Consider the following 13,639-nt stretch of genomic DNA (forward strand, 5'->3'; position numbering starts at 1 on the left):
GCTCCAGTCTCGCCCACAGCCTTCTCCCTGAGGCAGGCCCAGAACCTCTGGGAGAGACGCCCTCTGCAGAGACCCACCTGGTGTCCGCACCCCTGCCCCGACTCAGCAGGAGGCAGCTGGTCTACCCGCGAACGTGGGCTTCTCTCCCCACGTGTCCTGGGAAACACAGATCAAGTGAATGTGCTGCTCTGCTCCTGTGCGCCGGTCTTTGTCAGTTTAACTTTCAGGGCAGGGGCCCTCAGGGGGTGCGGGAGAACCCCTCCTTTTCCCACAACCTGCGAGGAGGCAGCTCTCCCTCCCGCCTGGCTCTGCCCCAAGGCCGCCATCCGGGGCTATGCCAGGGTGTCTGCACCGGGGCCCCGCTGAAACGCAGGCAGGTACATTGCTAATCGTCTTGCGTTTACGACACTCTAGAGAACTAGGAAGCCCCGGTTTATTTCAGATACACCACGCAAGCCACTCTCACGGAAATGCTGGCCTGGGGACAGTCATCTAGATGGTTTTTCTTCCAAATGTTTGAGTTTATTTTTCTTGGTAATATCATAATTTTCCCTTGGAAAAAAACATGACTTTATTCACTTGAAAAAATGTGAAGACATTCAAGACATCAGAAACTAGATTTTGAAAAATGTCAAAATACCACCAATCTATCAGGAATGCGTGCATCCCCTCTAATCTGTTCATTGCCTTTAAATTTTGTTTTGAGATATTTCCATTTAGCTTAAAAGGCGTTAATTCCGCTATCTGTCATCGCATGTTGAATCAGCAGCGCTGGGGAGACATCCCGTAAATGCTGGCAGATTTCTAGGAATCAAGACTCTGCTCCACTTTCCAGAGTCAGGAATTAGCAGAGACATTCATATCAAATACATTTCAAGGAAAATCAGAAGCATCAAAATCAGGCTCAACACTGTACGAGGCAATTAAAATTAGAAAAAGAAAGACTAGCTTCTTACACATATCTCCACTTGCCCCTCCTGCGCCCATTTCCAGATCCAGGGCCCACCCCACGCAAGCACACCCCTCCCTCTGTGGGACCTGGGTTCGGGGCCTGACAACCGCAAAGGCAACGGTGGCACTGCCTCTGCGGATGAAAAAGGACGGGGCCTGAGAGCCGGGCCCAGAGCGCCCCGTGGCCGCGAGACCCGGTGCCCCGGAAAGACACGGGCAACTCGGGGAGAGCCTGGGGAGGAGAGCCGCCCACAGCCACGCTTCAGCCTGGGACGGAGTACGTGGTCTGGGATGTGGCTGTTTCCTGTCCCTGGGGAGGGTGAGGTCAGGCTTCTGGCCGCTTGAGGAGCAGAGAGGAAGCAAGCAGGGACGAAGATGCAGGAGCAGTGCCGTAGGCTGGGGTCTGCTCTGCCCCGCACCCCCACCGTCCAGGCCGGACCCCTGTCAGCTAGGGGAAGGGCACCCAGAAGTGGGCAGGGGCTCCCCTCTGAGTGTAGGTTGTCATCTCTGCAGACAAGCCGCCAGCGACTCAGGCTCCCCTCGTGGGGTCCCCCAGTCCCCAGAAAGCGCATCACCAATTTCTGCCGTGAGCCAGGGTCCGGGGCAGGGCCAGGTGTGTGTGTGGGGAGAGCTTCAGGGTCCTTGCTTTGACCAGCCTTGGGGACCCCTTGCTGGTCTCCAAGGACAGAAAGTTAGGGCTGGTGTCTGTGAATGCCTGGAGCGTGGAGAATGGGCCAGGTGAGGTCATCGTCACAGGATGACGTAAGGGTCGTGGCCTCAGGGAGACCCCCGGGGACACACAGAGCCCACACGAAGACCCCTCAGTGCAGCTGGCTTCAGAAGGAGGCCAGGAGGACCAGAGGCCACACTCAGGACAGTGGCCGCTGCTGCTGGCCACGAAGCTCCTGGCTTCAGAAGGAGGCCAGGCAGGCAGGCCAGGAGGACCAGAGGCCACGCTCAGGACAGTGACCGCTGCTGCTGACCACGGAGCTCCGAGGCCACAGATGTGGACCATCCAGGGCACGCTAGGGGCTGGGCTGGGCCGGGCGTCAGTAGTGAGCAGGTGCTGACCTGCCGGTGCTAGGAGTCCAGATGCCTTTGCAGATTTGGGGGTGGTTTTGGGAAGAAGGAGGCAGCGAGCAGCAGGGAGGCGAGAGGGCCAGTGTGCCGAGAGACGTGTCCAGGGAGCTTTCACTGTATGAGCTGGACACGCCGGTGCACGTGTTTGTCCGACAGGATGAGCCAGGGAGCAGTGACCATGCGGGAGAGCGTGAGGGCAGGGTGGGGCGTGGGGGGCCCGGGGTTCGTGGGTGGCGGGGGCCAGGGGACAGGACAGGTCTCCGAGCTGTGACACAGGCGTCAGATCACAGACAGGGGGCCCTGCGTGCAAGCTGGGTGTGTGCCCGGCCAGGTCAGGAGCAGGGGGTGGCGGTCAGCGCCCTCCTCCGAAATCTGTCCCTACGACCTCCAGTCAGAGGAGTCCGCAAAGTCACAACACCCCCACCCCCAGCTCCCCGCAGCCCGAACCACAGCAGCCCCCGGCTCCGCACCCCCACCTGGGTCCTTCCTCCCCTCCCCCGTCCAGGGCGGTCTGCCATCTCCAAGGAACACGCTCCGCCACCGCACAGGAGGGAAGGGCCCAGCGCCTGAGCCGCCTCTGACCCCTGACGCTCAGGGCCCTCGCCAGAGTCGGTCTGGGGCCGCTCCACCACTGGGCACCAGGCACCTCCTGCAGGAAGGACACCCTGCAGAGGCTGGGAGCCGCAGACCAGAACCTTCCACCTGGGCCCGGATCTTCCGAACCCTCTGCCTTCCAGCCAGTGGTCACTACAGCCCCGAGGGTTATAGATGGTTTTGGGGGCCCACAGACCCCCGGCGTCCCCTCCCCGTTACCGATCGCCAAGGCTGGGGACACAGGGGCTTCGAGGCAGGCCCCCCGCAAGGTGCCCTGCCCAGCGTCTGTGGAGCACAGAGCCTGCCTCTGTGCTGAAGCAGCTGCTAAATACGTTCTTATTTCAAGACCCAGGGCTCCGGTGGGCCTTGGAGTGGCCACGTGGAGGCATCTCGCCCTGAGCCAGGAGCGGGTAAATAAGCGCCCTTAACGGTTAATTACTGTCACGGCGGGCGTGAAATCAGGAATTTCAGATGCGCGCGCACAGACTGGCTCCGGGCCCGCTGACTCACGATGGGGACAAGCACCCCAGGGCGGTGCATCCGCGGCGCACAGAGCACGTTTCATTAACTGCCCGCGATCCGCTCGGCCCGCGCCAGGGCTTCGGGGCTGAGTGCCTTCGGCTCTAATTGCTGATGGAGGACTCAGTCGAGTGCCTACTTATGTGGCCGGCGCGGCGATGCTGGGACTCGAGGCCTCCGAGGGTGTCACGTCTACGCGCAGGCGCCGCGCTCTCTCCGCCCCGCCCCACGGGGTCTGTAACTAGGGAGATGGAAGGGCCCCTCCCACGGGAAGAAGAGAACAACTTTCCCGCTGCAGACCTCACACCTGTGTCACTGGAAGAAGGGAGATCGCGCTCCCAGAGGCTCCTGAGTTTTCTCGAGGGAGACACCGAGCACAGTTCCAAAGGCAACCAAACAACGTCATACAAGCCGGGCACCACGCATAAGCACCGCCCCCGCCACCGGAGGACCAGCCCGGCCTGCCCTCCGGCCTCCGCTCCGGCCCCGGCCAGGGCCTCCCGGCCAGGGCCTGCCAGGCGCGCGGCCACGCAGTCACTCACCGAGCCGACTCCGGCCTGAAGAACTCTCAGCCCAGACGTGGTCTGCAGTTTCTCTCTGTTGTCAGCTGCGGGAGAGATGGAGAGGCAAGAGGTCAGCGAGGAGAGAAGCGCGTTCTCCAGACACCTGAGCACCCCTTACCACCCAGCCCCGTGGTCACTGCCTGCCTGGTTAGCTGTGGACGGTTAGCTGTGGAGGAGCCTGGCGTGGAGACCCGGGCAGGGGGCTCCCCACCCAGGGCAGGATGTGGGTCCCTCCCACAAACCATCATCTTAGGAAATTCACAGCATCCTTATGGAGCCTGGGCGAGAGACGGGAGGCAGGCGTGCTGCCCGGAGTCTTGGTTTGAACGACAGGCGGGTTGCAGATATGTAATCACTGGGAAGTAGGTTCTGGTCCCGAGGCTTGTGTTCACAGACAGACTCACCAGCCGGGGGGCCCGACTGAGCCTTCCTCACCCGCTCCCGGAGCTGTCTACCTGCTCTGGCTCCTACCCCTGGCAGAACATCCTGTGAGGACCCACCTCCAGCACTGCCCTTGTCCTACTTTGCTCCTGACTTAGAATGAGCAAGACTCTCAGAGAATGAATTACCCTCCGTATCAGACCAAGTGGAATGGGTCCTGGAAACAATTAGCTGCCGGAGACGAAGCCCAGTTAATCCTGACTCCAGCACGGCAGGCGCGCGGTCCCCACCTCCTGGAGAGGAAGGGTGTCACAAGGCAATTGACCTTGGCTTACGATTCTGCGGGAATATTCTTTCGGATAAAGCCCATGCCATTTTGGAAATGAAAACCAGGAGGAATAGAATTTTATTGCAAAGCCTAAGAAGGAAGAGTGCATTGCAGTTGTGATTAATGCAGAATGAGAGAGCAAAACAACAATTACTTTCACTCTTATTGTGAAACACCTCCGTGCATCTTAGGTGATGGAATTATATCTTTCAGAGGGATACACACAGAGCCCGCCACAGCCACCTCCCCAGCCTCCGGGGCCCTCTCCTTGTCTGGCAGAAAGTTTTCCTTTGAACAAATGAATGTTATTTCTTACATTTAGGTAATTATGGGAGCCCTGGGGGAGGCAGACGCAAACCCAGGGGTTACCGCACCAGCACTTTAAGAAGCTCTAAGCTGGGGAGAGGGTGGCAGGGTGGTGAGGGGCAGCGGCTCAGAGGTAAGCCTTGAATGGAGGATATTCTTTAAGAGATAGGGTATAAAGCAATTGATTTTAATGTTCTCCTGCGAACAAAGGAGGCATTTTACTGAATGACAGGCTACTTTGGGGGGATAATAGTGAGTCTTCAATAGGCTGAGGACACAAAGCACTAAAGATGGAATTAAATGTGCTCCACGATCGCTGCAGAGAACGGACAGGCATTCCAGGCTCAGGGTGAACAGCCAGCCGAGCAGGAAGGCTGCAAGTACCCAGCCAGGGGTCTGCACACCTGCTGGGGGGGACTCCTGAGGCTCAGCCGCCAAGGATCACTCGCCATCCTCAAGTAAGCCCGCGGAGGGCTCCCCCAGCTGCCCGCCTCTCAGGGGGCCAGCCAGGGAGCCTGGGGACTCAGCCTTGTGCTGACAAGGGGCTCAGTCTGCTAATGGATTTTCACTGGGAACTGACACAGCACTCAAAGGGGCTGTCCCTGAAAAACCAAACAGGTGGGGCAGACGAAATGCTGGGGCCGGTGCATCCTGCAGGCAGTGGGAACATCCAGGGTCTGCTGGGAGGGGCTGGACACGGCCCAGTCCCTCCAGCATCGGCCGGAGGGATCCCCGCCTCCCCAGACATTCCATTACCACCCACAGAAGCCCCAGGAGCGCCCCCTACTCTGCAGGGGTCACGGGTCGGCAGCGCAGGGGCCCGTCCCCGCCTCCTGGGTCAGGACGCACGTCTGGCCCTCTTCTCTTCCGATTTGCAGAGTCTGCTCCGTCCTTCGATCCTGCTGTGGTCCTCACGTGCTGCAGGGTGTTAACACCCCTCCGTAAGTGGGCCTCGTCCAAATAACCGCACGTGTGCACACAGCACACACACGGGTATGCACGTGCGCGCAGGACCAGGGCACAGCCTGAGCCGGCACCCTGCGGGGAGGACCAGCCACCTGCGCTCAGCTTCACTCAACCCACAGACTCTGCTCTGGGGCAGCCGTGGTTCAGCACGTGGTGAGTCTGCCCCAAACACCCCACACCGTCCACTATGTGTCCAAGAAGAGCACGAGCCGCCAGCGTCCTCTTGAGGCTGCCCACCCCCTTCCCCGGCAGGCTTTTTCGCGAAGAACATGTGGAGCCTTTGCCGGGATGCTCACGGGGGCCTCCGGAGGCCACGGCACCTTCTCCGAACGACTTGAGCTGGAGTCCCAAATCATGCTGCCTTGAGTTCGACTCCGGGTCCACCTCCAGCCCACCTCCATCCTCAGCCAGAGAGCAGCAGTGCCCCAAGGCGCCGCCTGGAGTGGGGGTCTTCCGAGAGCCCCCCAGGGTCCCTGCCTTCCCACTCTCAGCCGAGAAACCTCCCAGGAGACAGTCAGTGCGGTTTCCGGGCACACGTGTCCCCTCGGCGGCTGGAACGTGTGCGTCTATGGGACCTAAACGCTTTTCTCCAAGTCTCAGGCTCTTGTGTGACCTTCTCAGTCTTGGGCATCAAGTCCTTTTCAACAAAGCCTGTCTCCCTTTTGAAATTTCTCACCGGTGGGGATGGCAGCCGCGCACACACACTCTGGGATGGTCCCTTTATTCCCGCCTGTGTGAACGCTACAGTTTGTATTAGGCTGAGCCCTTTTGTGGTTGTTTATTTACATCCATTTATTGTAGCTCACGCTGATCTGAAAGGACCAGTGGCCTGCGGGTCTTCAGCATGCTCTGCAAGTCTCAGCCATCCTGAGTCCTCCCCACGCTGTTCTTAGACAGCCACCGCTGTGTCCACTTGCTCCAAGGCTCCCTGGCCCAGCTGCATGGACTTCGCCTCATGTGTCCCTTCTCCCGAGTGGAGGGGATCTCGCATGTTCATACATCGTGTCCCTCACCCAGACGTGTGCCCTGAGCTCCGTCAGGCGTCCAGACCTGGCTCCCGGGCACCGACCCCTGTGTGCCCCCTGCCCAGCACCCCCTGGAGACACAGGGAGACGAGTTTCACCCTCCACGGGGCGCGGAGCTCATCTCCACTCCCAGGCAGGGCTGGAGCCTTTCGAGGGGACAGAGGAGCCCTGCTGGGCCTGGATTTCCTGCTGGCTGTCGGCTCCGGGTTATTTTTATGCCCAAACGTGGACCCTGTGCTGGTGGGCGTGAGCGCCAGCAGGCCAGGATGCAGAGACTCCGGGAGACGATGCTTTAATAAAGGCGAGAACAATGCATAAAGCCCATTCTTATCTTCACAGGAGACAAAAAGGGTTTCCAAACACAAAAAGAAGTCCTTTAAAATTAAATTCGCTAGATGAAGGATATGCAAATTACCTGGAGGAGCAGAACCCCACAATGTTCTCAAAACTCGGCAATAGCCTATTTAATTAGTATTTTAATTTATCAGAATAATTCTTCGTACTTGACAATTTATGCAGCATTCCATATAATTAAGCACGTAGCTACAGTGGAATAATTTTGCCTCCTTCTTTATCCTCGTGATTTTAACCTGAAAGGATGTGCAGAAGTCTCTTCTGTGATCTAAATTGCTACAGGGACAACTTAATGGCCGTGCCCATTAGAAAGCGGGAGGCGGGGAGTGGGGCTGGGCGGCGGGCGGACACAGGGGACCCACCGCTTCAGGAAGGCGTGGTGCCGGCTTCTGGCAGAGACAGAGGTGCCGCTCCTAGGGTGCGGATCCGCACGCCTGTGCTCGTCTGCCCGAGGAGACACGCGTCCCTCTGCACCGGCTCCCACCAGCAACCTCTGCAGAAGTGAACAGCCCAGAGCATCTGGGACACTGACCGGACCCATCGCCCTGGGACCAGCCTTGCTGAAATCGGCACGGCCTCTGGTCAGCAGCCCGGGGAGGGACTGGACCTTTCCTTAGAGATGCCAGCTGCTCAGAACTTGCTGGGCGAAGCTAGGCCTGGGAAGGGGGCGGATTGGTAGGAAAGTTGATGCCACAGTTCTGGGAGCCTGGCCACCCCCTCGGCTCTGAGCAGGGGGCCCAGGTGAGCAGCAGTCCCCCCAGGCCCCAGGGGAGCTGCGAGTCGCCTGCCCGAAGACGCGCGGAGGCCCGGCCCTGTCGGGGCCCCCCCCCCCCCGCAGGGTGAGAGCACAGGTGCAGGCCGTCAGCAGGGGCCATCTGGCCAAGCTGCAGGCCTGGGGAGGGGCCACACCCTGCTTGTCCTGTCTGCTCATCCCAACCCCACAAGCCTTCGAGCTGGGGAGGGTCTGCATGTCAAGAAAGAGAGCCAGGTGGAGAAGACATACATTAATTAACTTGTCCATCCTGCCCTCAGCCAGAAAGCAAGGCTTCCTGCCTGTGGGGCTGAGCCCGCTCTCCCATTTCTCAGCATCTTGGTTTACGGTTCTGCAAGTTCTGCAGGTCCCTGCGGGCCATCAGTCTGCGCGGCTGAGAAGCATTTTGCAACTGGAAGGACATCTATCGGTTTCTCTGTTTGTCCGTCTGGGCGGAACGTCACACATCATGTCCCTGGCTCATCATACTGGCAACTAGATGGATATTGAAGTTGAACTGCACACACTTTATTTTTATAAAAAATGACTATAATTTGATTACAGTTTCAAAAACAGGATAAAACTTCAGCTTTATTTAAACACTTTAGATTTAAAGCTTTGTTACTTATTTATTACATTTTATTTATAACTCTAATAGTGCATTTTAACTTTTTAAAATGTCTTCTTGAAGGAATATAATTTTAATTTTCAATTTCACATGTATCTTATATTTTTGATGAAAACAGTTTCACATTTTATACAATGTGTGTAATTACAGCTGGATTATTTCTGTTGAAATGCACAGATTTTTTGAAAATGCTTTTTGCTGTTTCTCACTTATTTGGCTGCAACAGGTCTTGTGACATGCAAACCCTTTAGTTGTGGCACATGCAGCCTGGTTCCCTGAGCAGGGATTGAACTCAGGGCCCCTGCACTGGGAGCATGGAGTCTGAGCCGCTGGACCACTTGGGAAGTGCATAGATTTTGTGAAAATCTTTTTTAAACAATGTTATCAGTGATTTTGCGAAACAAAGGGAAGAAAATACATTTATAAATAAATATGCTATAATTTAGGACGTGTATGTCTTTAAATCATTACACAAAGGTCTGTATAGTCGAAGCTATGGTTTTTCCAGTAGCCAAGTACCAACGTGAGAGTTGGACCATAAAGAAGGCTGAGCGCCAAAGAACTGATGTTTTCCAACTGTGATGCTGGAGAAGACTCTTGAGAGGCCCTTGGACTGCAGGAAGATCAAACCAGTCAATCCTAAAGGAAATCAACCCTGAATATTCATTGGAAGGACTGATGCTGAAGCTGAAAGTCCAATACTTTGGCCACCTGATGTGAAGAGCTGACTCACTGGAAGAGACCCTGATGCTGGGAGAGACTGAGGGCAGGAGGAGAAGGGGATGACAGAGAATCAGATGGTTGGATGGTATCACTGACTGCATGGACATGAGTTTGAGCAAAGTCCAGGAGATAGTGGAATGACAGAGGAATCAAGATTGCTGGGAGAAACATCAACCTCAGATATGCAGATGATACCACCCTAATGGCAGAAATCAAAGAGGAACTAAAGAGCCTCTTGATGAGGGTGAAAGAGGAGAGTGGAAAAGCTGGCTTGAAACTGAACATTCAAAAAAGTAAGATCATGGCATCCGGTCCTGTCACTTCATGGCAAATGGAAAGGGAAAAACTGGTGACAGATTTTCTGTGCTTGGTCTCCAGAATTACTGTGGATGGTGACTGCAGTCATGAAATTAAGACTCCTTGGAAGGAAAGCTATGACAAACCTAGACGGCATATTAAAAGGCAGAGACGTCACATTGCCAACAAAGGTCTGTCTAGTCAAACCTATGGCTTTTCCAGTAGCCATGTATGTATGTGAGATTTGAACCATAAAGAAGGCTGAGCACCAGAGAATTGGCGCTTGTAATTGTGGTGTTGGAGAGGACGCTTGAGAGGCCCTTGGGCAGCAGGAAGGACAAGCAGTCCATCCTAAGGGAGAGCAGTCCTGGGTGTTCACTGGAAGGACAGATGCTGATGCTGAAGCTCCAGTACTTTGGCCACCTGATGTGAAGAGCTGACTCACTGGAAGAGACCCTATGCTGGGAAAGACTGAAGGCAGGAGGAGAAGGGGACGACAGAGGATGAGATGGTTGGATGGCATCACTGACTCAATGAACATTAATTGGAGCAAACTTTAGGAGACAGTGAAGGACAGAGGAGCCTGGCATGCTGCAGTCCATGGGGCTTCTAAGAGTCAGACACGACTTAGCAACTGAACAAGAACAATCCTATAACCAAAGAAGAAATTAAGTTAGTAGGTAAACATCTTGATTCCAGCTTGTGATTCATCCAGACGAGCATTTCGCATGGTGTACTCTGTATATTAAGTTAAATAAGCAGGGTGACAGTACACAGCCTTTCTATGTCTTCATTTTGGCCGTGGTATCTAAATTTTTGAATAAACAGCCACAACACTGTTCACCCTCTTGCTAACCTTTCATGCAGTAAAGCATCTGTAGTTACATTCCACTTTTGACTCCCAATATGAAGTTGAAAGTGACAGTCACTCAGTCGTGTCTGACTCTCTGCGACCCCATGGACTAAACAGTCCGTGGAATTCTCCAGGCCAGAATGCTGGAGTGGGTAGCGTTTCCCCTCTCCAGGGGATCTGCCCAACCTAGGGATCGAACCCAAGTCTCCCGAATTGCAGGCAGATTCTTTACCAGCTGAGCCACAAGGGAAGCTCCCAATATAGTTTTTGCTTTCTTTCATCTTGACCATCTACAATGGAGATACTATCAGTTTTTCCCCAAAAACAAATACTTCTGCTTTTTATAAAAAATTTTTTATATTTTATATCTCCGTTTTATATTTGTTCTCTATTTCAGTCATTTCTGCTTCTATCTTTATTATTTCCTTCCTTCCACTTTACTTGGGTTTATTCTGTTGTTCTTTTTTCTAACTTCTTAAATTAAAAACTCAGTTATTTAATTCTTCTTTCTTTTCTAACACAGTTAAAACAGTAAATTTCCCTCAACTTGCAGATTTAAATGCAAACTCCCAGGTATTAAAATATACTTTGGTATTTCTATTATGCATTATTAAGCATTATAGCTTTAAAATTTGTATGTTGATATATATTATTTCTCTCTCTTTCCTGCTGTGTTTATTATTTAGTTGCTAAGACGTGTCTGACTCTTTGCAACCCCATGGACTATGTAGCCCAGCAGGCTGTTCTGCCCATGGAGTTTCCAAGGTAGGAATCCTGGAGAGGGTTGCTGTTTCCTTCTCCAGGGGATCTTCCCTACCCAGGGACTGAAGCCGCATCTCCCTGTCCCCTGCACTGGCAGGCAGATTCTTTACTGCTGAGTCACCCGGGAAGCCCTAAGGGGGGGTGTGTGTGTGTGTGTGTGTGTGCATACGTATGTATATATGTATCTTTTGTGTATTTTTACCTATGCTTCAAAAACAACATGCATATATATATATATATAATTTATATATATCTTTCCAGTCTGTAAACCTCTGCTGCTTCTTTTTTTTTTTACTGAACTTTCGCTTGCTCACCTTTATTGTGATTGCTGACGCGTCTGAGTTTACCCCTAGCACCCTCTGGTGTCTTTCTGTTTGAGGGTCCTACTCCCTGTCTCCATCCTTCAGTGGTTTCGCAGAGACTGTTGCCCACGGGAGCAAATGCTCCTGCCCCTAAAGGCCTGTGCACTCCCTGAACTTGACAAAGGCCCTAGAGCAGTCTACCCCAGGTGCCCTCACGCAGCTCAAACACCGCTGCTCTCACGCCCATGATTCCGCTCCTCTATGATTCCAGACAGCATTCTTCATTTAGCTGACTTCCCACGTCCACTGTTTCCTTTGCTCATCAGTCCTTCTGCACCTGAAGTCTTCCTCATGCAGTTATCTTGTTTTGCTTGTGGAAATCTTTTAAAATTAACTTAAATGAGAATCTCGGTGACATAGTCTTTTTTTAAAAAAAAGTATCTTTGTTCAGCACATTTTCTTGTAAGCCCTCATTTTTGAAAGACACTTCCTCTTGGTACAGTTCTAAAGTGAAAGTGAAAGTTGCTCAGTGGTGTCTGACTCTGCCAGCCCATGGCTCACCAGGCTCCTCTGTCCATGGGATTCTCCAGGCTAGAATACTGGAGTGGGTAGCTGTTCCCTTCTCCAGGGGACCTTCCCAACCCAGGGATTGAACCCAGGTCTCCCGCATTGCAGGCGGATTCTTTACCGTCTGAGTCACCAGGGAGGTCCGGCACAGTTCTAGGTGGACTGCGATTTCCCTCCAGCAGTGTAGACAGTACACTTCTGGCATCCAGTCTCCTTTCAGCTGCTGAGAGATCAGCCGCAGATTGAATTCTCTCTCCTCCCTGCCTTGCTTGCCTTTCTCCTTGGCTACTGTTCAGATCTGCTCTTTGTCTCGGATGTCCTGCAGTTTCTCTGTTATGAATCTGCATGTGGAATTGTTTTCACTCCACTAGACTTCTTGAATCTGAGGACTCGTGTCTTCCATCAGTGACGGGATTCTTTAGCCGTTATATCTTCAAACACTAAAGCTTGATCACCTTCTCCTCTCTTCTGGAACTCCTAGTAAGTATATAAAAGACTTTCTGCCAAGAATACTTACCTTTTTCTTTTCTTTACATGTTTTCTTTCCCTCTCTCTAGGCTGCATTCTGGATAATTCAGTCAGTTCTATCTTTTAGTTTCCTAATCCCCTCTTCAATTAGATTTAATCGGTTGTTAAACTCACCTCCTGTGTTTAAAATTTCTGTAATTGTATTTTTCATTTTAAAAAGTATCTTTGGTCATTATTAAGACTCTTGATCTTCAGGTTGTATTAACTTCCTTTTGTATTCCTCTAAACGGACTAAGATTCTTGGGCTCACTAAGAATTCTCCTAGTCAGCGTCCGAGGTTTCATTCTGACCGTGCTTGCAGGCAACCTTTCTCGTGGTGTCTTATTCTCCAGCATGTTCTGAAATTCCTATTTCTGGAGGTTTTAACTATGGGACTGCTTTGAGGACAGAGAAAAAGCAGCGTTCCTCCAGGGATTCGCACTTCCTTCTTCCAGGCTTCTGGAAGCCCACCCAGTTGGGGCTCCAGTTTAAAATGAGATTCGTGCTTTGGGTTTGTGGCCAGCAGGTGGCGTGCAGGCGGACGGATGCTCCCTCGGGGCTGGGCGTGCTCCGCGCCACCCTCACACCTGGTGACCACGCGGGCTCAGACCCAGCGGATGGGGGCCGCGTCGCCCCGTGGCTCTGGGGTGGCGCCAGCGGCCTGTGTGGGTCCTCGCCGCCCTCTGGGTTAGTCCCACCCTGGGTCTTCCTCCTGCCCTCCACAGTCTCCAGGGTCATGGGTGCTCAAGTTCAGGCGCATCCTCAGAAGACGAAGGTCAACGTCAGTGTCCCTCACGCCTCAGGCTCCTGCTTTCCCTCAGTCTGCCAGATCGCTACTGTGCCTGCCGTCTCTAGATTGATGTGTTGGCACTTCTGGTTGCTTTCTGAACGAGGATTAGTCTTAGTACCTGGCTTTCTCGGCGCAACGATGAAGCGGAGAAACTCAAGCCACCCCCGGGAGGCTGCCACCCCAGCACTGACAGCTTCCGGCTAGCGGGCTTTGAGCAAAGTGGCGGGAATGACAGACACGAGGCGTGCAGCTGCAGGGAATGGGCAACGGGGCGGATGGGCTCACTCAACATCTGACTCTGCGACCCCATGGACTCTGGCCCACCAGACTCCTCTGTCCATGGCAGTTTCCAGGTAAGAACACCGGAGCAGGCTGCCTTCTCTTCCTCCAGA

The 13,639-nt window shown here is 53.7% G+C and overlaps 1 protein-coding gene across 1 annotated transcript in view; it reads right to left on the reverse strand.

Annotated features, from left to right (window-relative positions):
- PTPRN2 (protein tyrosine phosphatase receptor type N2) overlaps positions 1-13,639 on the reverse strand; it is a 611,408-nt gene that overhangs the window by 240,733 nt on the left and 357,036 nt on the right. Inside the window, exon 12 of the mRNA XM_025291953.3 lies at positions 3,687-3,751. Coding sequence (XP_025147738.2) covers positions 3,687-3,751 — 65 coding nt within the window. The remainder of the gene's footprint in view (positions 1-3,686; positions 3,752-13,639) is intronic.

Source organism: Bubalus bubalis, chromosome 8 (assembly GCF_019923935.1).
Source record: "Bubalus bubalis isolate 160015118507 breed Murrah chromosome 8, NDDB_SH_1, whole genome shotgun sequence".
Lineage (NCBI taxonomy): Eukaryota > Metazoa > Chordata > Mammalia > Artiodactyla > Bovidae > Bubalus > Bubalus bubalis.